The sequence below is a fragment of the Scardinius erythrophthalmus genome (assembly GCF_964197995.2).
Source record: "Scardinius erythrophthalmus genome assembly, chromosome: 24".
Taxonomy (NCBI): Eukaryota; Metazoa; Chordata; class Actinopteri; order Cypriniformes; family Leuciscidae; genus Scardinius; species Scardinius erythrophthalmus.
This window is the reverse complement of record NC_138244.1, coordinates 1,557,846-1,580,397: the sequence shown is the minus strand read 5'-3', so window position 1 is coordinate 1,580,397 and position 22,552 is coordinate 1,557,846. Positions and strand designations below refer to the sequence as shown.

The 22,552-nt window shown below is 41.2% G+C and overlaps 1 protein-coding gene across 2 annotated transcripts in view; it reads left to right on the top strand.

Moving 5' to 3' along the window:
* The window catches only part of LOC308684503 (uncharacterized protein), a 61,335-nt gene that overhangs the window by 20,875 nt on the left and 17,908 nt on the right, over window positions 1-22,552 (top strand). For both annotated transcript variants that reach the window (XM_081355748.1, XM_081355747.1), the window contains exons 3-8: window positions 10,865-10,961; window positions 11,042-11,172; window positions 11,285-11,352; window positions 11,696-11,815; window positions 16,604-16,693; window positions 17,017-17,133. In XM_081355748.1, the coding sequence (XP_081211874.1) occupies window positions 10,865-10,961; window positions 11,042-11,172; window positions 11,285-11,352; window positions 11,696-11,815; window positions 16,604-16,693; window positions 17,017-17,133 (623 nt within the window). The remainder of the gene's footprint in view (window positions 1-10,864; window positions 10,962-11,041; window positions 11,173-11,284; window positions 11,353-11,695; window positions 11,816-16,603; window positions 16,694-17,016; window positions 17,134-22,552) is intronic.

Genomic DNA, 22,552 nt, shown 5'->3' with positions numbered 1-22,552 from the left:
AAGCTCAGTTTGAGTCTGCGCAGTACGCTCGGCAATCAGGAAGTGACTGCTTCTAATGTGCTTCAACTTCTCTCCATTGAAACCTATGGGGTCGCTGTGTCCAGTTTATAGACTGTCTATGGGCACGACTTGCCTAAAAGGACTTTGGTGTAGCCTACACTTGCAGGTGTTTTGTTTCTAATTCACTGTTAGGCCCATTAAATAATAATAAGGATAAACAATATTTAAAAAGTATAGGCTATAATTATCTAACATCTGACTAATTAAAAATTAACCTCAAAACATAAGATGCTAAATGGGGGATATCTAGCATAAAATAATGTAATGTCAGAATGTTGTCTCTCAGAATTTCGCGCAGACGTTGCCACAACGTAAATGTGTTTGCTCAGCCCGATATCATGAAGTGCGAATACCACAACATTTTTTTGTAGTGCTTATGATAGTTTTCGCGTGCATGTGATACACACTTTATGGCGTGTAATAGGCACGCACTCCGCACCCCTAATCCTAACCAAGGGGTTTGCAGTGCGCATATGTAGGCCTATGCAAAAAACATTTTTGACGTATAAATGGCACGAGAAATAAAATTCGTGGTATAGATTCGCACTTTCATGAGATCGTGTTTCATAATCTGCTACTGGGCCGGTGTTGTGCTGAATTACGACCGCCGACAAATTATTACCCCCAAATTATTAATTATTATTAATTATTAAATTATTAGTATTGGTAGGTTTAGGATTAGTTGTGGGGAGGGGTTAGGATTAGGGGAGGGGTTAGGATTAGGGGTGGGGTTAGGATTAGGCAATCAGGTACTGACTTAAATGAGGGGGAGGAGGGGGGTAATTTGGCAGGGGATCAAAATTCGGCACAACACCGGCCCTCTGTCAAATTTTAAACCCCAGTGTGGCCCTTGAGCCAAACGTTTGCCCACCCCTGCATTAAAGTGTTAGCTATCATGAAATCAGTAACACTTTACAATAAGGTTTCATTAGTTAAGTTTGTTAACATAATGAACTGCACTTCTACACCATTTTTAATATTAATTTCAGCATTTACTAAAACATTATTATAATCAAAAGTAGTATTTTTGTTAACATTAGTTAATGCACTGACTGTGACATAACATGAACAAACAATAAAAAGTTGTATTATTATTAACTAAGATTAACAAATAGGCCTACAGTAGCCTAACAAATGTTTTGCTCATGATTAGTTAACATTAGTTAATATGAATAATAAACAAATGAACCTTATTGTAAAGTGTACTATGAAATCAAAGATATAAATTCCTTACAATTTAGAGCTGGACATGGCTAATAACAAGCTAACACTTGCTGCCTTGGATAAAAATGAATGACATTGTCAGACTCAGAATGCGGCTGAAAATGAGTTATACTTTTATGATTGTTAAGCATAACTCACATGCTGCCGCAACTTTTACAGTAGCATGTAGGATAAATGTAACTTTTCCATATTAGCTTCATGTTACCTGCTGCCCGTGCAGTTTGAAGACTCGCGGCGAACTGCTGCGTACATAGCGCTGCAAAGGAAACTCCGCCAACCACTTCACCTCCAAATGCTTCCGCCCAAAAATGTTTTATTTAATATTATTAATAATATTATTATTATTATTGTTAGTGGCAATGGTGTATAAGTGTATTGTTATTTATTATAATGTTAATTTCAATAATTATTATTATTTACATTTATCAGAGAGGGTCACAATTATTTAGAGACAAAAGGGGCAGGGGCTTGAGCCAGAGTCGGACGCGTTCAGCGCTGTCCCAGCAAACACAGAACGTTGGCACACGTAGCCAACCTTCTAACAACGTTTTAACAACATGGCCAAAAGGTTGCTATAACTACATTGTGTGGTGAAGTTGTTACAGCATTGTCACAATGTTGACATTAAACCACCGTTCAGGGCCATTGCTTAAGGTTGTGCCTATGGGTGTCTTGACAACCACTGGACTACATAATGTACTCGTCACTGCCCTGAAGCGGGAATCAGCCTTTTAAATTCCAACCACCTGTTATTGGGCTCATCATTGTGTTCTCATTCATCATCGAGCAAGGATACGTGAGTATTGCGTTTAGCCTACCTCAGCTATCAAACACAACCTACAACTTTAATTTCTAATGTGATTAGTGTAGCATCGCTCGCACTGTTTAGTTTTTCGTTTGATTTTTCCGCTATTTAGTCTCATTTGTTTCTTTGCTCCTCTGGATTTGTGGATGTTTCCCCGGTGACACTTGCTCGGCTACTGTCTGCCATAGGCTACAGACCCGGGTTTGTTCATTAAATGTTCTGATCTGCCTTTGCTTTTCATGTATTATTTATTATACTTAAAATAAATGTGTATTCGTTTATTTTTATTTTTTTTATTTTTTCACAAATGTAGATCATTCTGGTGAATGATTGCGTTTGCATACTGTATGGACACTATGAGTCACCGTACTGAAGGAAGCGCGCATGCGCATTAGTTCTGCCTGCGCTCGTGTGATTCCCCCGCGGAGTTTAAGTTGCTAGTTTAGCATGTTGCCTGTGGCCGTATAAGTTGATTGTATGCAACAGAGGTTTATTTAATAAACATATCTGGCTTGGATTTATGGACTCCTCACTCATCTCTACATGGTGTCAGAAGATGAAACGGATCTATCGTCTGTGAGTTTCACGTGCTTTATTTTCTGTCTGGAGCGGAGAAAACTACTGACGTCGTTAAAGTTACGACTAAAGACGTGATGGCGGATGGATTTCGTAGACCAGACCCCCTCGTTTTCGACGGGAACCTCGCCGAGAATTGGCGGATTTTTGAACAAGAATATGATATCTTCATAGCAGCGGCGCACTCTGACAAGCCTGCCAAAACAAAGGCATATATCCTCCTCAATCTCGCAGGAGCGGAGGCCATCGAACGGGAGCGTTCATTTGTTTACGCAGCAGAGGTGAGGGCGCCAGGTGAAGAGGGAGTCGTTGTCGTTCCAGCTGAGTCTAGAGAAGACCCCGAGTGCCTGAAACGAAAATTTCGGGAGGTATGTAACCCTCAACACAACAAAACTATGGAAAGACACAAGTTTCATTCACGAAATCAAAAGCAAGGTGAAAATATTGAATCCTACATCAGTGACTTGAGGATCAAAGCTAACAGTTGTCACTTTGGAAACCTGACAGATGAACTTATATGTGACAGAATAGTATGTGGCATCAGAAATGACAGTATAAGGAAGGCTTTGCTACGTGACAGCGAATTAACTCTAACAAAAGCTATCACAATCTGCCGCATATATGAGATGACGGAGGAAAGTAATAGGACGCTTGCCATGCCCCAAACAGCCACCACTGTCGACGCAATTCAGCCAAATTCCAGCGGGCGGCACCAGAGATCAAAATATAAACCTCAAGCAGGCAAATACGAGACAAAATCCATTACAAATTGCAGCAATTGTGGAAGTAGCCATACGGCGCAGAGAGACAAGTGTCCTGCTTTTGGCCAGCAATGCCATAACTGTAAAAAATTCAATCATTACAAAAAATGCTGTAAGTCCATGTCACACCGCCAAGGCTATGAAAGGAAAAGCTATGCAAAGCACAACGACTACAGAAAATCTGTACACCAGTTAGAACTGGAAAAGTCAGACAACAGCACCTGTGATGACACTTTTTATGTGGATGGTGTCGAACTTGACGACAAGTGCGTGAATTCCATTACTCCTCAAACAGAAGGAAAGAATGAAGGATTTGTTACACTGCACATACATAACAAGCCCTTTGAAATGAAAGTAGATACAGGTGCTAAGTGTAACGTGATGTCAAAAGATGCCTTTCAACAGCTTGCTGACGGTGAGCGACCAGTGAAATGCAGCAAAGACACTAACTTAGTGGCTTATGGAGGCAGCAAAATAGAGACTAACGGAATTGTCACACTGCCTTGCTGTTTAGATGGACAGCAACACACACTACCTTTTTTCCTTGTGGACCGAGATGTAGTGCCACTACTGGGATTTCGTGCATGTGTGCGCTTAGGAATTGTCACAATGAGCCCCCACGTTCATCAGGTCAACACTGAGAGCGATGCCGATTTCACTAAACAGATATTCGCACAATACAAAGATGTGTTCAGTGATGAGCTCGGAAAACTCCCTATCACATACTCTATGACACTAGATCCAACTGTACAACCGGTGGTTCGTCCAGCACACCGCATTCCAGTGGCAATGCAGACACGAGTCAAAGCTGAGCTTGACAGCATGCAGAATAAAGGTGTCATAACCACAGTTTCTGAACCTACAGACTGGGTTTCGTCTATGGTAGCAACGCACAAAAAAGACAAACAGGAAATCAGACTGTGTATCAATCCAAAAGACCTCAACACTGCTCTGAAGAGACCCCATTATCCAATGCGCAGCGTTGAGGAAGTTGCCACCCAGATGTCAGGTGCTACAGTGTTCTCTGTGTTAGATGCAAAGAGCTCATTCTGGCAAATATGTCTCGATGACAAGTCATCAATGCTGACCACCTTCAGCACACCTTTCGGGCGCTACAGATTCCTTCGCATGCCATTCGGCATAAGCTCAGCAAGCGAAGTTTTCCAGCGCTCGATGGAACAGCTGTTTGCAGGATATCCGTGTGCCATTATAGTAGACGATATCATCATAGGAGGTCGTGATGCCACTGAACACGACGCCAACCTAAAACAAGTGCTCGACCGGGCCCGAGAGATAAACCTTAGGCTGAACCGTCTCAAATGCAAGTTTCGCCTGGATCAGGTCTGTTATGTTGGCCACATATTTACAAAGGAGGGCCTCAAAGCCGACCCTGCCAAGACCGTGGCGATCACAAACATGCCAGTCCCTCAGGACGTCCCAGCTATGCAGCGATTCCTTGGCATGGTGAACTATCTTGGGAAGTTCATCCCAAACCTAAGCGAGATTGCAGCGCCTCTGAGACAGCTCACACACAAAGACACTGCGTGGTGCTGGTTTCCACAACATCAGCAGGCATTCGACCGTCTCAAGTCATGCTTATCCAGCGCACCAGTCTTATCCTACTACGATGTGAGAAAACCAGTTACACTGACCTGTGATGCGTCATGTTACGGACTTGGTGCTGCATGTTTACAGGAGGAGAGACCAGTCGCTTACGCATCTCGCACGCTCACTGACACAGAAACACGGTACGCTCAAATTGAAAAGGAGCTGTTGGCGGTCGTGTTTGCATGCACCAAATTTAAGGATTACGTATATGGAAAGCCCACTGTCATTGAAACCGACCACCAACCTCTGGTCACAATCCTAAAAAAGCCCATCCACACTGCTCCTGCCCGACTGCAAAGGATGTTACTACAGTTACAAGCCTATGACATCACGCTCGTCTACAAGAAGGGTAAACACATGTACCTAGCTGACACCCTATCACGAGCTCCAAACAAAACTGTCTCACAAAGCCCAGCGGCAAACAATACATTTGAGGTGATGTCCATCAGCTACATTTCAACTAACAGACTAGAGGAGCTCCGGACCCACACAGCACAGGATCAGGTGCTACAGACTCTCAGCACAATCATTCAACGAGGATGGCCTGACAAAGAACGCAGTGTCCACCCATCCATTCGTTCGTTCTTCCCTTACAGAGATGAGCTGGTGGTGGAAGATGGAATAGTCATCAAGGGCCATAAAGCAGTAATTCCGCACTCTCTGCACCGAGAATACATCAATATTGTACATAGAGGTCACCCAGGCTTAGAGTCAACCAGACGCAGGGCCAGGAGCACTGTTTTTTGGCCGTCAATGAACAAAGACATTGCAGAAGAACTGATATCATGCTCCGTCTGTAATAGCACCAGACCACATCAGCAAAAGGAACCTTTACAGCCACATCCAGTTCCAGTGCTGCCATGGTCTACAGTGGCTACCGACATGTTTGAGTGGCACGGACAACAGTACCACGTGCTGGTAGACTCGTACTCAGGGTGGTATGAAATCGACCTTCTCCGTGACACAACTTCAGCAGCTGTGATCACAAAGCTAAAAAGGCACTTTTCTGTCCATGGAACACCTCACACCCTCATCAGTGATAATGCGAGGCAATACACAAGCCAACGCTTCAAGGATTTCGCCGAGCAGTGGGACTTCACCCACATTACCAGCAGCCCGGGGTATCCACAGTCAAACGGACTGGCAGAGAGAGCAGTCCGCAGTGCCAAACTACTGATGGAAAAATCTCACAGAGATGGGACTGATGTGTATCTCAACCTGCTTAACATAAGGAACATTCCCCGTGACCAAGCATTGGGCTCGCCTGCGGAACGTCTTATGTCACGACAGACACGCTCGACTCTTCCTGTCAGCACCAGACTGCTGGAGCCAGCCCCAAAGAACACAAAGCGGGTCAATGCCCAACTCAAAAATAAAAGACTCATTCAAAAGCGCTACTATGATGAATCAAGCCGCCCACTACAGCCGCTTGCAGAGGGACAGGTCGTTAGGATGCAGACCATCAAGGGACACGACAACTTGGGCACCGTGAAGGAAGTGTGCGAGGAACCACGCTCCTACATCATCGAGTCCAACGGAGGGACCTACAGGAGAAATCGCCGCCACATCCTCCCCGTCGCTGAGCCACCACCACGACAGGTCGACCCTGCAGACCTTGATTGTCAGTATGCCGATCCAGTTGCACCAGTCAGTTCCCCATACACACCACACACACCTCGAGAGACCCAGGTATCACCTAGGCCCACCAGTGTGCAGCAGAGGCCTGCTGTTCAGTCTCCAACGAAGGTAACACCAGGTAACACACTGTACGTGACACGCTCGGGTCGCGTCTGTAGGCCTAATCCAAAGTATGAACAATGAATATTTTGCTGTCATGGACTGCAAACCAAAGACATTTAAAGAAGAAAAAAAAATTATATATAATTCTGCAGTAGGCTCCATGGGACTCTATAGTTCTGGCCATAGCCATGTTGTGAAAAAAAAAAAGAAAAGAAAATGTGTTCTAGTGAAAATGTTTTCAGTTACCACTCGTCAATGCACTGAATTCACATTTGAATGTTGAAATGTTTTGAATGTTAAAAGTACTATTTCATAACATACAAAATTGAACTGTCATAGTGTTGTAAGTTAATGCCTAGCCTTTTATTCAGTTTGCCGTAGAAAGCTCAAACTAAAGAAAGGGGATGTAGATCATTCTGGTGAATGATTGCGTTTGCATACTGTATGGACACTATGAGTCACCGTACTGAAGGAAGCGCGCATGCGCATTAGTTCTGCCTGCGCTCGTGTGATTCCCCCGCGGAGTTTAAGTTGCTAGTTTAGCATGTTGCCTGTGGCCGTATAAGTTGATTGTATGCAACAGAGGTTTATTTAATAAACATATCTGGCTTGGATTTATGGACTCCTCACTCATCTCTACAACAAATGTATGACTTTTGGAAGTGCAATTTGATTATATGCAATTTTAATAAAGTTGAATTAACGAAACCTTCTGTCATTTTTACTCTTTAAAGTGTAGGCTACACTTGCAGGTGTTGATAGCCCCATTAAATAATAATATAAACAATAAACGATAAAAAGTATATAATTATCTAACAAAATAGGCTACACCATATAAAAATATTGTCAGAACGTCGTCTCTCAGTTGCTGAATGTCGCGCAACAGCGTTGCTACAGCCCTGTCGCGTCTTACAATTCTACGTTGTTACAATGTTGTGAGCACGTAGACAGCGACGTTGCCATAGCAGAAATGCAACGTGCCAGAGACGTTGCCACAACGTAAATGTGTTTGCTGGGGTCATCACAACTAAGCAGTGTTTTCAACCTCATAATGTTTATTTTAGGTTTCAGATATTTAAATACACATATGCACGAGTAAAACAATACATTTGGAGTTTGTAAAATACACACTGATGTCTGTGGAAGCAGCAATAACAATCCATTCAAATATAATTTGCCGACATGTGTTAACGTTATTCATCATATCAGACAAACATAGTGGAAGTAACGTTAACTATAAAGTTTACTCTATTCTTCTCAGTTCACCTTTTTTGCATTTATTTCGGGAGAAACTGATGAATTCACGTGCTGTAAATCCGACTGACAGGACAACATTGCGGCGCCCATCTCATATAGATCAAGATTATTTATAAAGGTTTTTAAACGACCAAACACGTATTTGAAAATAGGAATATCAGACAGGCTAGTTGATGACATGGTAAGCAAGTTTGTGAATATTTTGAATAAAAAAGGAAAAGCGAAATAAAAGCGACACATCTGTCATACAGTATTATTGTGGCTGCGGTGTATCGCGTGACGCGTCGCCATGGAAACATTAAAGAGAATGTGCACTCTGTGGGTGGGGGTGTCAGTTAGAATATTTTAAACTTACGCGTGAAAGGGTTAAAGAAAAGATCGAAAATAAATATTTGTGTGTGCTGTAAAGTGGTTAGAAAAAAATTAAATCGGAATCGGCTAAAATCGGTATCGGCAGTTCAAACTCAATGAAAAATCGGAAATCGGAATCGGCTTAGAAAATTGTAATCGGTGCATCTCTAATTACATCATTTTACAGTATGGGATAAAAATACTTTTACAATTAAGATTAGTTAAATGGCATTTATTGTCAGCAAGTTTCATGAAAACAACGAAATTCATTCATAAATAAAATAACTAACAGAATAAGAACAATAAATGAGGTAAATAATCAGCGCAGCATGTGTAAGACTAGTTTAGTTAAATATTGGACATGAAAGCCCTCTCCCACTAGGAGCCTCGGAGATAATTTTGATGTGGAGTGTCCATATTGGGCAGACCACAATCTTTAACATGGCTGAGGGGAGAACAATTGATGTGACTGCTATTCTTTCTGAGTTTTTCCACAACAGCTAAATCGCCTTGTCTTGTCAAACATAGAGCATAGGTTATTTACATATTTTAATAATAATTTTAAGCATATTGCATATTTTATACATAGTGAAAATAGCCTGTGTCTGATAATTCCAGAACTGTCAGCAAGCTGACTATCTAGATAGCTCGGTGAATATGTAGTTGTAAATGATTGGGATGCTTAACTCTTTCGCCACCAGTTTTTCTTTTTTTAAAGCTGCCAAAATTTGATAATTTTCACAAAATTTCATAGCCCCCAGAACATTTTATTGTATTAATATCTGAACATGCAATATCAAAAGAAAGAACAGTTTTATTCTAGCTTAATGCATTCTTTATCAAGACTTGAATGTGGGCAAGTTTCATAGAAAAAGCAACATTTTGAGCAAAAAGCTGATAAAATGGTGTTTTTGTCAAAGACTACACCCAGATCAGATTCAGAATGATGATCGAGTCCATCAACACCTCAACGCTACACAGTCCTATAGCTCGTCCTGGGCCCACATTTCATTCAGGAACATTAGGCAGTTTTGACTTATATGCAGTTTAATGTTCATGATCATGTTCTTTTACACGTCATTGCATATGCTATCACTTGTTTCTGCTGCTTCTTCGCATGTGTTTCGATCAGGAGATTCTCTACTCGTTCAGATCTTTAATAGCGCCCCCTACCGTATAACAGTGAAAACACAGATAGCCAGAAAATTCAGTCAATGGCGGGAAAAGCGTTAATATCATTTTAGTGGAATTTTCTCGCTTAAACCACTGCCTGTTGCTTCTTCTGACTGATTTTAGAGGGAGAATCTGCTCATAACTGTTGTTCTAGGATCAGTTTTCTCCATAATAGTAGCATATTGGTGACAACGTTTTTGCGACATTGAGCAATGAGCTCTGCACGCTCGCGAATCATTTCTTATGACGGTGTAGACAACTTCCTTGATTATAACAGAACTTCATGAGACTGCATCATCGCGATGAACTAAGATGAGTGACAACTTTAGTGATTATAAATGGACCACTCTTTGCACGCTTTCTAGGCAATATATAATCCATTCAGAATTTAAATAAATTTTTTGTTTGTTTTTTTCATGCTTGACCAGCAACCATGTACACGCTGCCAAGTTTTGGGAGCAACATCCACTAATTCATGTATTTGAGTAATTATTATTGTCATGTATGTGTTTCTCCTTCCTCAGAAAATAATACTCTGTGTGGACCAGTGCCACCCTGGCCCTTATGTAGTCTCACCAATGATATATAGGTTGTTTTGTTTGAAACCACTAAGAGATCTGGGGCCGTTTTACATAACTTCATATCTTCAGTCTTAAAATAAGCTATGATTGAAATAGAATTTAAACTAGTAAGGATGTTTTCGTAATCCAGTCCCAGAAAGAGAAGATATACAATATAGATCACATTCTGTTCAATTCACACCACGGTTAAGCCATTTTATTTTCTTTGAAAATTCCTTGTACTTCTCTGAACATCCTCCATCAATAAAGCAAGAGAAGCTGCACTGACAAAAAACACTGTCTCCGTCCCTGAAACCCTGTGGAGATGTAAATCTCCTGCTACACAAAAGCATTGATGCCTCACGTTACTGTCTGTGTTTGTCACAATGATCCAGTTTGTTTTCTGTGAGAAACAGTTTCATCTTTAGTGACTTTGTTCACCGTAGTTCACTCATCAATTCAGAATTGGATTGTTTTCTTAAGATGGACATTATTGTCACACATGGGCTGAAAAATGACTTATTTTTTCACATTTCATCTCATTGCTGTTAAAGCTGATGAATATTGGTTGGCTTATGTGGAATAAAAATGCTTTTAGTTTTAGATTTTCTTTAAAGTGTTGATCAGTTTCTGATCTCGATGGACACTCGATGGCTCTGTATGTTGTAAGATCTGCTGGATGTGTTTCTGGAGTTTCTCTGGTCAGCTGGATGGACGTCAGTCCAGTGTTAATGTGTTTCTCATATCAGGATACCGTGGGCTGGAGAATCAAGGGAACACCTGCTACTTGAATGCAGTTCTTCAGACGCTCTTCATGACGAAGGGATTCAGGCAACATGTCCAGAGGTAAAGAAACATCTTTCACTTCCAGCAGTGGAAACAACATGACAAACAGCCGATCGATAAACACTCAATGTCTTCTGTAGATTGGGAGGACGAGTCGGTTCATCTGATGGACACTTGGCTGGAGAGTTGAAGAAGTTGTTCAGTGAATTAGAAACACAACAGAACACTGCAGTTTCAGCAGCTGGAGTCTTGAAGAGCCTCGGCATTACAGGTGGTTGGTCTCTTTATTGCTGTTTCCAGCATTCAGTCAATGTTTCTGCTGATGAAAGTTACTCAATATAAGTGTTTGATTATTATTTGCTTTCTCTCCATCAAACCCAAAGTTGGTATACAACAAGATGCAGCAGAACATCTACATTCGATCATTGAAAAGACTCCTGGATCCTCTGAGGTAACTAGTTTCTTCTGAATCTATTCAATGACTTTCATAAGGACCATCTATCATCATCTCACAGCAGTTCAGCTCTGGAAGTGTTTCTACAAAGAAAGTTCAGGTGATTTCCAGAGATATTATTGCCTCATATTTGGTCTTGATCTCCTGCTTCTTCATTGTCTTTACAAACTTACTTCACACGGATCCTTGACTATCATTTGTTGGCATGAGACACAATTAAAGGTTTATCAGCAGTGTAATGTGCTGGAGGCTGATCTGCAGAGAATGATCATTTTAACAGTGAAAGCACACGTATATCTGTGGATCATCACTAAAGTCTGTTTTCTTCACATCTGTGCAGCTTTTTAAGGGCGCTATGGAGAAGACGAGAACATGCGGGTCATGCAGAGACAAACTAGAAGAAACCCCGGATGAGTATTTTCTCTCATTGCCAGTGTCTCTTCAGAACTCTCCGGAAGTGGTGAGCAGATCTTGGCTCTTCTGAATATGTCTGATCAAATATATCTGATTAACTAATGCTTACTGTCAGTGGTTTATACTTTTGACTGAGAGATTCGTCATTCCCATGATGAAGCTAATAGTGAAAGTTAGATTCATATTCTAAATATTATCTCATTTGTTCTTAATTGCATGTCTTAGCAGAAAACAACAAAGTTTGGTAAAGTGAACCTTTAATTCAACAACATACAAAAATAACATTTAATTTAGTTATTTTGAACACTTCATAATGTCCAGTAAACGACCAAAAGCTTTTTCTTATCCAAACAGCGCTCTTTAACCCTCTGAGGTGTGTTCTGGGCCCTGGAGGTGCTCTGACATTTGTGCTTATTTCTATTTCTGAAAGTGTATTACACTTTCATGTCTAAAGTCTGATTACGCTGTATTCAGCACAAACTCTGCTACAATAATATGTGAGCAGCATGTATGTAAAAGTATGTAGTTTTGACAAAATTGTGTTTATGCGTGGTTGGTGGAAAAAAGTCACTGAAATGAGGCTATAAATCGTCTCGGGTTACGACTGCAACACTTTGGGGAACGCCCTTAGCGTAACGCATCTGAAGTATGAATGAAACTAATCCAATCCTTATTGGTGCTGCATCATGACATAACGTGACGGCATACAAGGAAGCTACAAAGGGACGCCGGCACACAACAGAGTTAGCTTCTGCGTAGGGCTGGGAGATATGGCCAAAAAAAAAAATATCACGTTAATTTTTTTTATATCAGTCGATATCGATAATTATCACGGTAAAAGTCAAATCTTTATTTCTTTCGAGTTTAAAGGCAGATTTTTGCTCCTAAGTGAAAGTTGTAGAAACCAGAGCATTAACTGTGGTTTTAAACTACTCTTTATTGTCAGAACATATCAGGACAAACACTTGCCAAACAGGAGAACATTTCACAAATCTGAGGTTGAACATTCAAACATTTGTCATTTTTCCTTAACGAAATAAATATCTCTAACCAGAGATAGCCTATAGGACCTCACTGTCATGGCAAAATGTAACTTTATGGTTTCTATGGTATTTGTATGAAAAACAGCATCCTAAATACATTATTAAATACTGTAATTATATTCAGTTAGTCCTTTAATACATTGTCTACATTAATAATATAATACAATTCAATATGTATCACACATTTCATGGTGCAGTTAATATTACTAGACTGACGTTACAGCAAATCCATGGTAAATGATGGGAGTTTGTAGACGGAAAAGCCTTCTGACTGTATCGTTGCGCGCAGTGTTTCTCCTGTTTGTCAGCGCTGTTTCATCTGCCTTTAAACTGGTTTAAATCACTGAGACATTTGTGTTCCTCGCTGAATTCAAGCGCTTCTCACTGGATCTCGTGACCGAGACCGATCAGAATAAACGCATCTGCTCTAGTGAGCTCGCGCTGCGCTGCCGTTTGGACTTTGAGCTGAGCGGATAAATGGTCCGTGTGGCGCGCTGTTCAAATGAGTTTCGCTCTGCTTTTGGCGCAAACATTATCGAACATTTATCGACCTCTTGATATCGTTTTATCGAGAAAAATTCAAGAAAAAAATCGCGATAATTATTGTTATCGTTTTATCGCCCAGCCCTACTTCTGCGATGAAGCAAGTCGCTACCAGGCAGAGGAAGGCGTGGCGGACGCAGTTCTCGCTCCCTTTCTCAGGGAACAAGGGTTACAGTCGTAATCCGAGACGTTCCCTTTCGAGGAAACTTGAACTGCATTTGGGGAACGAGTACCCACTGCCTGTCCCAGTGTGAAGCTGCGCACCGGCACACTTAGGACGAGAGCACTAGAGTGTCTGGCATAGAAGGAATGTCCAGGCTATAGAATCTGATGAAAGTATGAGGGGTGGCCCATCCTGGCATCACACACTTCTTGGATCGGGGCCCCTGAAAGGAGGGCAGTAGAGGATGCCATGCCTCTGGTTGAATGAGCCCTCACGGCCAAAGGTGAAGACAAGCTGTGCACCTGATAGGCCATAGAGACGACTGAACGACCCAGTTACTGATGGTCTGTTTGGCCCCTTCTTGGGCGACCTGAAGCACACCAGCGACTGGTCTGACTTCCGCCATGAAGAGAGCTCTGACAGGGCAGAGCAAATCAAGTCTTTCTTCATCCGGCGTCACGTGAGGTGGAGGATGAAAAGCCTGCAGAACCGTAGGCCGTGCCACATCAGATGGCACTTTAGGCACATAGCCCGGCCTGGGATGCAAGATAGCCTTAATGTCGCCTGGAGCAAACTCCAGGCACCCATGAGAAATAGAGATCGCATGAAGGTCTCCTACTCTCCTCAGAGAAGTAATGGCTAATAAAAAAGCTACCTTGAGGGAAAGGATCTTGGCCTCAGCCGACTCCAGAGGTTTGAAGAGGGCCTCGACCAGCCCTACTAGAACCACTGCCAGGTCCCCTGTGGGAACTCTGGTACGAGCCGCAGGTTTCATCCTCCGAGCCCCACGGAGGATACATACGACCAGTATGAATATTGAGCCCCCGGCCTGTGGAAGCAGGTCCCTCCTCAGAGGGATCGGCCAAGGCTGGCCTGCCAGGAGTGCTATGATGTCAGAAAACCATACCCGGCAAGTACAGGGCAACTAGAAGTAGACTGATCCCGTCTCGACAGACCCTCTCCAGAACTCCCGGGAACAGAGCGATCTCGGGAAAAGCATACAGGCATAGCCTCAGCCACGTCTGTACCATGGCATCCAAACCCAATGGGGCTGGATGGGTGAGAGAAACCCACAGTGGACAGTGGGACGTCCCTCGAGACGCGAACAAATCCACGTCCACTGGGCCAAACCTCTCACATATCGTCTTCACCACCTCTGTGTGAAGTCTCGATTCCCCGGGCCTCAGCCCTTGCCTCAACAGGACGTCTGCTCTCTGATTCCGTTCCCCTGGGATTTGCATTGCTCTGAGAGACACAGGAGATCTGATGCGCCAGTCTGGATAGAGGGCGCAATCTCAGACAGAGCAGCGTGTGTTCGCTGGAAACCGATGTGTCCTGAAGCGCACTTAACGGCGGGATACAAACATCGATTTTCCTGAGGGCTCCGCGGAGGAGTGATTCTGCTCATCCCTCCACGGGGTTAGCTTCTGCTACGACGGTCTTGTAATCTACACAATGCCTCGGCAAAGCGAGATTCGAGCCGTAGATTTAGAGCATAAAAACATCCTCGTATCATTTGACATTTAGATTTATTTAAACATTTAAATAACCCTAACCCCCATTCGATTTTACACATTTTAGTATGGCAATAGTTCACCTAGTAAAATGTAATGTGTAACAATACCACATTACCAATGTAAGTAAGATTAAATTACTTAAAGGAACACACCGACTTTTTGGGACTTTAGCTTATTCACAGTTAGCTAAGTTCACACGTACCCTTCTCATCTCCGTGCGTGCCGTAACTCTGTCTGACGCACCCACCGCTAGACTAGCTTAGCACAAAGACTGGAGGTAAACAGCTCCAGCTAGCATACTGCTCCAATAAGTGACAAAATAACGGCAACATTTTCCTGAAATGTATTACCTCAGCCGTGAACATGATTCATGAATTCCATTCATCTCTGGATCTCTCCCATCGTACCACTCTCCTTCATAGCGTCATCAAGCTTCGTCACTTCGTCAGGCACCATTTGCAAACACCATAGAACCTGTTGGTTGATTTCATGGAAACAGACACCAGTGATTTTGCCAAGAGATCTCTTATTTATTTATTTTATATAAGACACAGGAGGAAGAGACAATGGACCAAACAAATGTCTTCATTCAGCAGCCTTTCCATCTCTTCCTGATTTTCGGACAAAAGAGCTCAGACTTTATACTACTGGACAAAGGGAAAAAAACTACATCACCAGAGGAACATATACATTACCAGAGGAACATGTGGTTTCCATTAATGTTGGAGTGTATATCCTTATGCTATGCTTGTGGAAAACACTGCATATACATTTCAGTCTCTCCAGCACACAAAGTCTCAGAGTCTCCCAAAGTCTCTCTCTCCCACATCTTCACAAAATACAATGATTACAAATGATTATGAATATTGATCAAAAGTAATAATAATAAACAATATTAAATGATGAGATTTGAGTCTTCAAAATACAAAGTTCTGTCATGAAACTCTGGATAATGATGGGCTAATAGGTCCTTAACTCAGTCTGCTTGCAATCACATCATTCTCTGTAGAGAATTGGTTCCTGGTGTATTCCTTTCACATTCAAATACTTGCTTTCAGACACATTACATCTTCCCCAGCACCACCTGTGTAGATTTGCTACTGGTAATGAATGTATGTATCATATAATTCATGTATATAACAGCAGCATGTCTTATTTGCTCACAGCTACTTGTCCTTGCTCATTACTTGCTCAGCAGCACCAATAACCAACAGCAGATCTGTTCCGCCTAGACTAAACGTGTCAAGATAATCATATCCATTGCAATGCAAAACAGAAATACATACAGTATAATGTCAATTTCCATTTTGTTTGTTCATTGTAAAAGTCAGGGAAAATGACATATTTAGAGCTTCTCATCCAATCAACATGTATCTTTGCTCTGTTGCTAATCAAAGGTATCAGTATCTACTATAGAGTTCTATTGAAACACGGCTTCAGTGGGACTCTGATGAATAAATGTCTGTATTTAAATGCATATTCATGTACAAGCACATCACATGAATTTAATAAACAGTGTAACTGTGCTTTATCTTATTTATTTATTTTTAATATTTCTTCCAATGTAGGAAAATGCTATAGAGGAATATGTTGATCAAATGTGTGGAGAGTATCAGCTGCATTGTTTTCATTGTAAAAACACGACAGTCTGGGAAAAGGCAAGTATATTTCCTACATGTAATATCAATTGTGAAATATAGTGTGGATTTGATCCACATTTAAGTAAATCAGTTTAAGAAAAAAAAAAAAAACTTATTTTTCTCTTTGATTTGTTACAAGGTTCTCTGGTAGACAGGACCATGTTGTTGTGACATGCTTTGGTTTGGTATTAGACTAGTTAGTAATAATGTTTGCATTTAATTGTTTAATGCTGTATTTGCTTCATACATATTTTGAAGAAAGAAAGCACAACTCATTCATGCTGGGTTGTTTCATATTAAACTCTTGCAGTGAATTATGATCTATATTGTTTTCCCAACAGAAAAGTGTGATGATCAGCCTTCCAGAAATACTGATTATTCAGTTAAGGAGGTTTGAGATCACCTCATATGGCTACAGAAAAAGTGACCTGGAAGTGAACATTCGTCCTCATATTAAGGTATTACTATTGTGTCAAGAAATGTTTCAGGTGAGAATGTATTTGTTTAAATCTCAAATCTGTGATGCATTTATAAAGATAGCACCTATTTGAAAATTTGATCTGCCTTTTTCGGAGTTGTGAGATCCAGGCGATCCCCGGGCGCTCATGTACCCCGCCTGGAACAGCCTTTCCTCGGCTAGTCCTTCTGAAGATCGCCGCTAGCTCTGATGACTCTGTAGTGGTTAAACATGAGATATACTGTATAATTCGTCTTGTCTAACGGGCGATCTTTGGTATCATGAATCTATCATTTGTTGCAAATCGTTTTGGCTGAGGACAAAGTGAAGTTTCGTAACTGTATACAATTAGGCTATTTAACTTTACCGTTGTAGTCTACTAGCTCAGTGGTTCCCAAAGTGGGTGCTGTGACAACTGGCTAGGGGTGCCGCAGAATCTCAGCTTTATTTTCCAATTTAAACAGCCTAAAATAACTATCGTACCATATAATAACCTTTTACAGACTGAGCCAAGGTTATAGCCTAATCGTTAACGAAAACGAACGAAAAAGCGAAAACTAGGTGGGAAAAAACATTGTCGTTAACTGAAATAAAAATAAAAACGAGGCATTACAAAAAAACGATAACTAACTAAAACTGTAATGAGTGTTTGGCAAAACTAAGTAAAATAAAATAAAATTATAGAGTTAATGTCCTTAGTTTTCGTCTTTGTCAAGGTCTTTCATTTTTTAACGTTATTTAAAACACGCAGCGTATTTGTTCAGCTGCATTTCCGTACCTTTCCCTGCTCTCTCTGTCACTCATGCGTCTCTCACATGCGCACGCGCACACACACACACACACAGCCCCTCCCCTCCGTGCACACCGCGTCTCCATGACCCTTACAGAAAAAACACATGAACTTCACATGTGCAAAAACTCATGTGGTCACATGCACGTGTGATTTTGCACATGTGAAACATGTGTTTTGCACATGGGAAATGTGTGCTTTTGGAACATTTACACGTGATTACATGTGAAACACGTGAAACCCATGTGATCACACGTGAAACCCATGTGATCACATGTGAAACATGTAAAATTCCCATGTGAAACCTGAAATTCCCATGTGAAACCCATGAGATCATATGTGAAACCTATAATCACATGCGAAACGTAAAATTCCCATGCGAGACCCGTGGAATAACATTTGAAACCCATCAACAATCTATGTTAAACCTACACCCCATGTAACCTGCAACTTCATGTGAAACCCATGTAAAAATCATTAAGCACTATACCACAGAAAACAGTAGGCCTACCATGTTCTTTTGTAGGGCCTAATGTTTCCCAACATTAAAACAAATAATTCAAATTAAGCTTTTATTTCATTTCAAAATATGCAGTACAAATTGAATGTTTAAAACAAAGCAAAACCAAATTAAAATTATACATTAAAAAAAGCCTCTAAAACGATGAACAAGCAGATCCTACAGCATGCCCTCTAGAAGGTTCTAAGGATTACACATTTATTAGTATCTTTGTAGGTTGGTTGGTGTTTTAATGGCATGCCAGCCAAGGTTCCTTGGCATGTAAGAAGTTGAAATGCTATAAAAGAGCAAAAAAAAAAAAAAAAAAACGTATATATGGTCTTTAAAGTTTCCTTTGGATAAAAACCTTAAAATGGATTTAGTGTCATTGGTATCTTAGCAATACCCAATCCTGTGCCCAATTATCAAGCATTTCTGAAGATCTTAATGAGTTGGTTCAGCTGTGTTTGATTAGGGCTGGAGCTGAGCTTTGCAGGAAGGTAGATCTTCAGAAGCGTGATTGGGCACCCCTGATATGCAGAATAAATTAGTGTTGGGCGATATGCTCAATTTTCATATCATCCTATCGTCAGCCTGTTCGAGCGGCGATACACGATATTATTGTTTGACTCAGAGTATTCCATTTATTATGTCTGTTGTGATGTAAATAAAGTATTCCAACATGAAATCGGGAAACTTACGGACACATATCTTCTCATGCCGTTACATAGGATTTTGACAGTACTTCTGCACAAGATGAAAACACATTTAAGAAAGATTCAAAGTTTGCGCCCGCGAAAAGCTCGCTCTGTCTGGAGTTTAAAATGGATTAACACGTTTACGTGACCATACATGCATGGTCGGCTTATTAAGCATAATAGCATTAAGAACATGGATGTAAACGTGCTCTTATTCCCTAAAAGTGAAAGCAAAATGGTCCTAACTTTTGGCATCTGTCTCTTCATTAAAGTCTGCGTGAATCGGAAGTTGCAACCGACTTTATTTCAGTGTTGTGACGCATTTCCAAGTGAAAGGGAATATTGAACAGAGGGCAGGGTTTTACTTTAGCGCTCCTCCTCTCCATCTCTGCTCATAGCAGACTAACGGTTGGACGGGAGGGTTAAGGATGTTCAAACCCAACTCGTCAAACAGACGTCATCAGAGAAGGGACGCCATTCCAGGGCGAAAGCAAATTTTCAGATTTTGATTAATGATTACCACGACAAACAATTAGTTTTCTGTGTATTAACTTAAACAGATTAATTGTTCACCTAAAGACAAAGTAATGTGCACTAACAAAGTAAATAGGGTCAATTTTGATTTCATGATATACGTTTTCTTTTAAGGCGGTGTTTGAAGCTGCTTTTGATTTTCACAGATGACTGTGTTGCTGTGTTCGGATCTAAAGACCGTTAGCTATTAGCCTATATATTTTTAGTGATATTATTATTATTAATAATTTGTAATTGTATTGTTATTAGTCAGTCATTAAATGTTTTGTGAATATGCTATGGAAACAAAAAATGCTGGCGAACAGCAATGTCGTTTTCATCTTGGCTTAAACAACTGTATAAAAGTGATGCATCTTTTTTATAAAAAGCACTATTGACAATTTGTGAATAGATCACAAAATAGACTGAGGAATAGACTGATGTTGGATCATCTGAAGATTACCTTTCTGCTCGTCTCCTCAGATCTTTTAACTTTTGTGCCATGCAGACCTTGATCTCAGTGCCTCCGATGTGTCTTTTTGACATGGTCTGTAAGAAATGAGATTGATAACATTAAAATTTGAAAACAAGTTTGGAATGCCAAAGAGGGCCTAAATAATCCAATAATCCATACTGTGTAAAAAAGATGTCAATGATTCATCAAAAAGTGCAAAAGTATTATTTTCATTAGAGTATGACCTCTCTTTAAAGGCAGGGTAGGTAGGATTTTTCAAAAAAAAAAACATTCCAAATTTGTTTAAACTGTCTTTATATACCAATACATAATTAAAATGTAAGTACTCTGAAAAAGAGAGTATAAAAATCGAGTGTATGTAGACCTCTCACGACTGTTGTAAACACAGCTCATTATTTCCATTCACTCCACCCCCTCCCTTCTGGGCTCCTTCCAAAGCCACGCCCCCAAAACACATGAACGCGCGAGGAGAGGAAGGAGCGCAGTGCATGCAGTGACATCATGTCAGAATCACATGTAATACATAAAATGGGAGAGAGGCCGCACTATGCTTAAATATATTTTTATTTTTATTTGCACAGACGCGTTTCGGCGCGTGCCTTCCTCAGTGTGCAACAGCTTTGTTGCACACTGAGGAAGGCATGCGCCGAAACGCGTCTGTGTTAATTTCCTCTGGCTTTATCCAGTGCCTGTTTCGTTGCAGCCTTTTCTGCCTCCGATTTTCTTTTTTTAGCCTTTTTATCAGGGCGAGTAGTTACAAGCAAAGCTGGCATTGGTAGTTTTTGCTGCATTTTATCTGCCATTGTGCCGCAAACTCCTGCTTACTCGGTGTAGTGAGCTGAATATTTCCGGGAACGGTGACACGTGATGAGTGCACGCAGGGCTGTGCACGCAGTGGGGCTCGGGCACGAGACATGAAGGCATCTGATTGGTTCTTTACATTCGGACCGAGTGGCAGTGATTGGTCAGAGTTTTTACTGTCCTGCAGCTGCTACAGAGGTCTGATTGTTTTCATTCCTTTTTCTGAGCACATAAATGTATTGACTACTCTCAGGATGGAAGGACCATTTCACCCAGTATAAAAAAAAGTGTTTCTGAACAGGATTACCTACCATAGCTTTAAATTGGAGACGTGAAAAAGAACATTTTTGTGTGCTAAAGGAGTCATGAAATGGATAATCAAAATATTCTTGATATTTACACATTTAAGAGGTGAGATTAGAAAATGATCACATTTACAAACATTGGACATTTTTAGCGCAAAACACTTCACAAACTTTATGAACTCCAGGAACAAAATATAAAATACTGAAACGGCATTTAAAGCGTCAACGATTTAAAGTGCCAACGATTTCGATTTTGGCACACTGCAGCAGCTGAGTACTAAGGAGCGAATGTACAGTGAAGTGACAACGTGACATTAGGGGTGTCGAAATTAATCGTTTCAACGATGCATCGCGATGCAAACGAGGACGATTCGGTATCGGTATAGTAATAGACCATAACCGATTATAATGTACTGACACTTTTCTGACGTCATTTGTCGCGTACGTGCTTTGTCGCGGTAGCACTGAGGAAGGGCGAGACGCGAGTGTAAACGCAGCCATAGTGTACCTTTAATAGGTGGTTTGCAGTCACGTGATTGTGATGACGCGCGAAATTCAGATGGAGGGCAGGAAGTGAAGAGCGGAATGGACGAGATGGAGGAAAGTCCATACTGTACTACTTTAGACGCTATTACAAAAGAAAGATATAACAAAAAAATCGAAACATATGTTGGACGTGATCTTTACGCTAGGAAGAGGAGCGATTTTTCAACTGAATTGAAAGATTTGCCTGTAACGTTACGTTTGTCTTCAGTTACAGGGGTAACTTACAAACCCAAAGAAAAGAAGAAACAATTACTTTGACTTTACAAAGTTCGGAAACTGGTACGTTACACAAACATACTAGCCACATAAGACTCACCTTTGACGAAGTGATCACTGCACAAACGGGCATTTTCCGATTCGGCTCCTCCCGACCGCAGACGTAGGTTTGCAAGCAGAGTAGGCAGCCAGCCGATTTTGCCGGGGCTTCAGTCCCGAATGTATTTTGAAATTTTAACTGACAAATATGAAACCGGACAACAGCCTATTGTAAACCTCCGAAATCATAAGTTGCCTTATTTCATTGTGCTATGGTTTTGCTGCTGTCTTTGACTGGTGATTGTTGAAATCTGTCTCACTCAGAGACGCACCACGTGAATGATTTCAGCCTATTTCTCCAGGATTTGCGCGCAACAGCAAACAATCTCACAGCAATTTTTTTTAATTTTATAAATAACGCAGTCAGCAGCGCCGCACAGTCCTCTGTCAGATGAGATGTTGTCACGGTATATGTCCGAATATAAAACTCAGAAACACGAACTTTCCTGTCGTGTCAGCCGTGCGCTCGAGGCGCGCA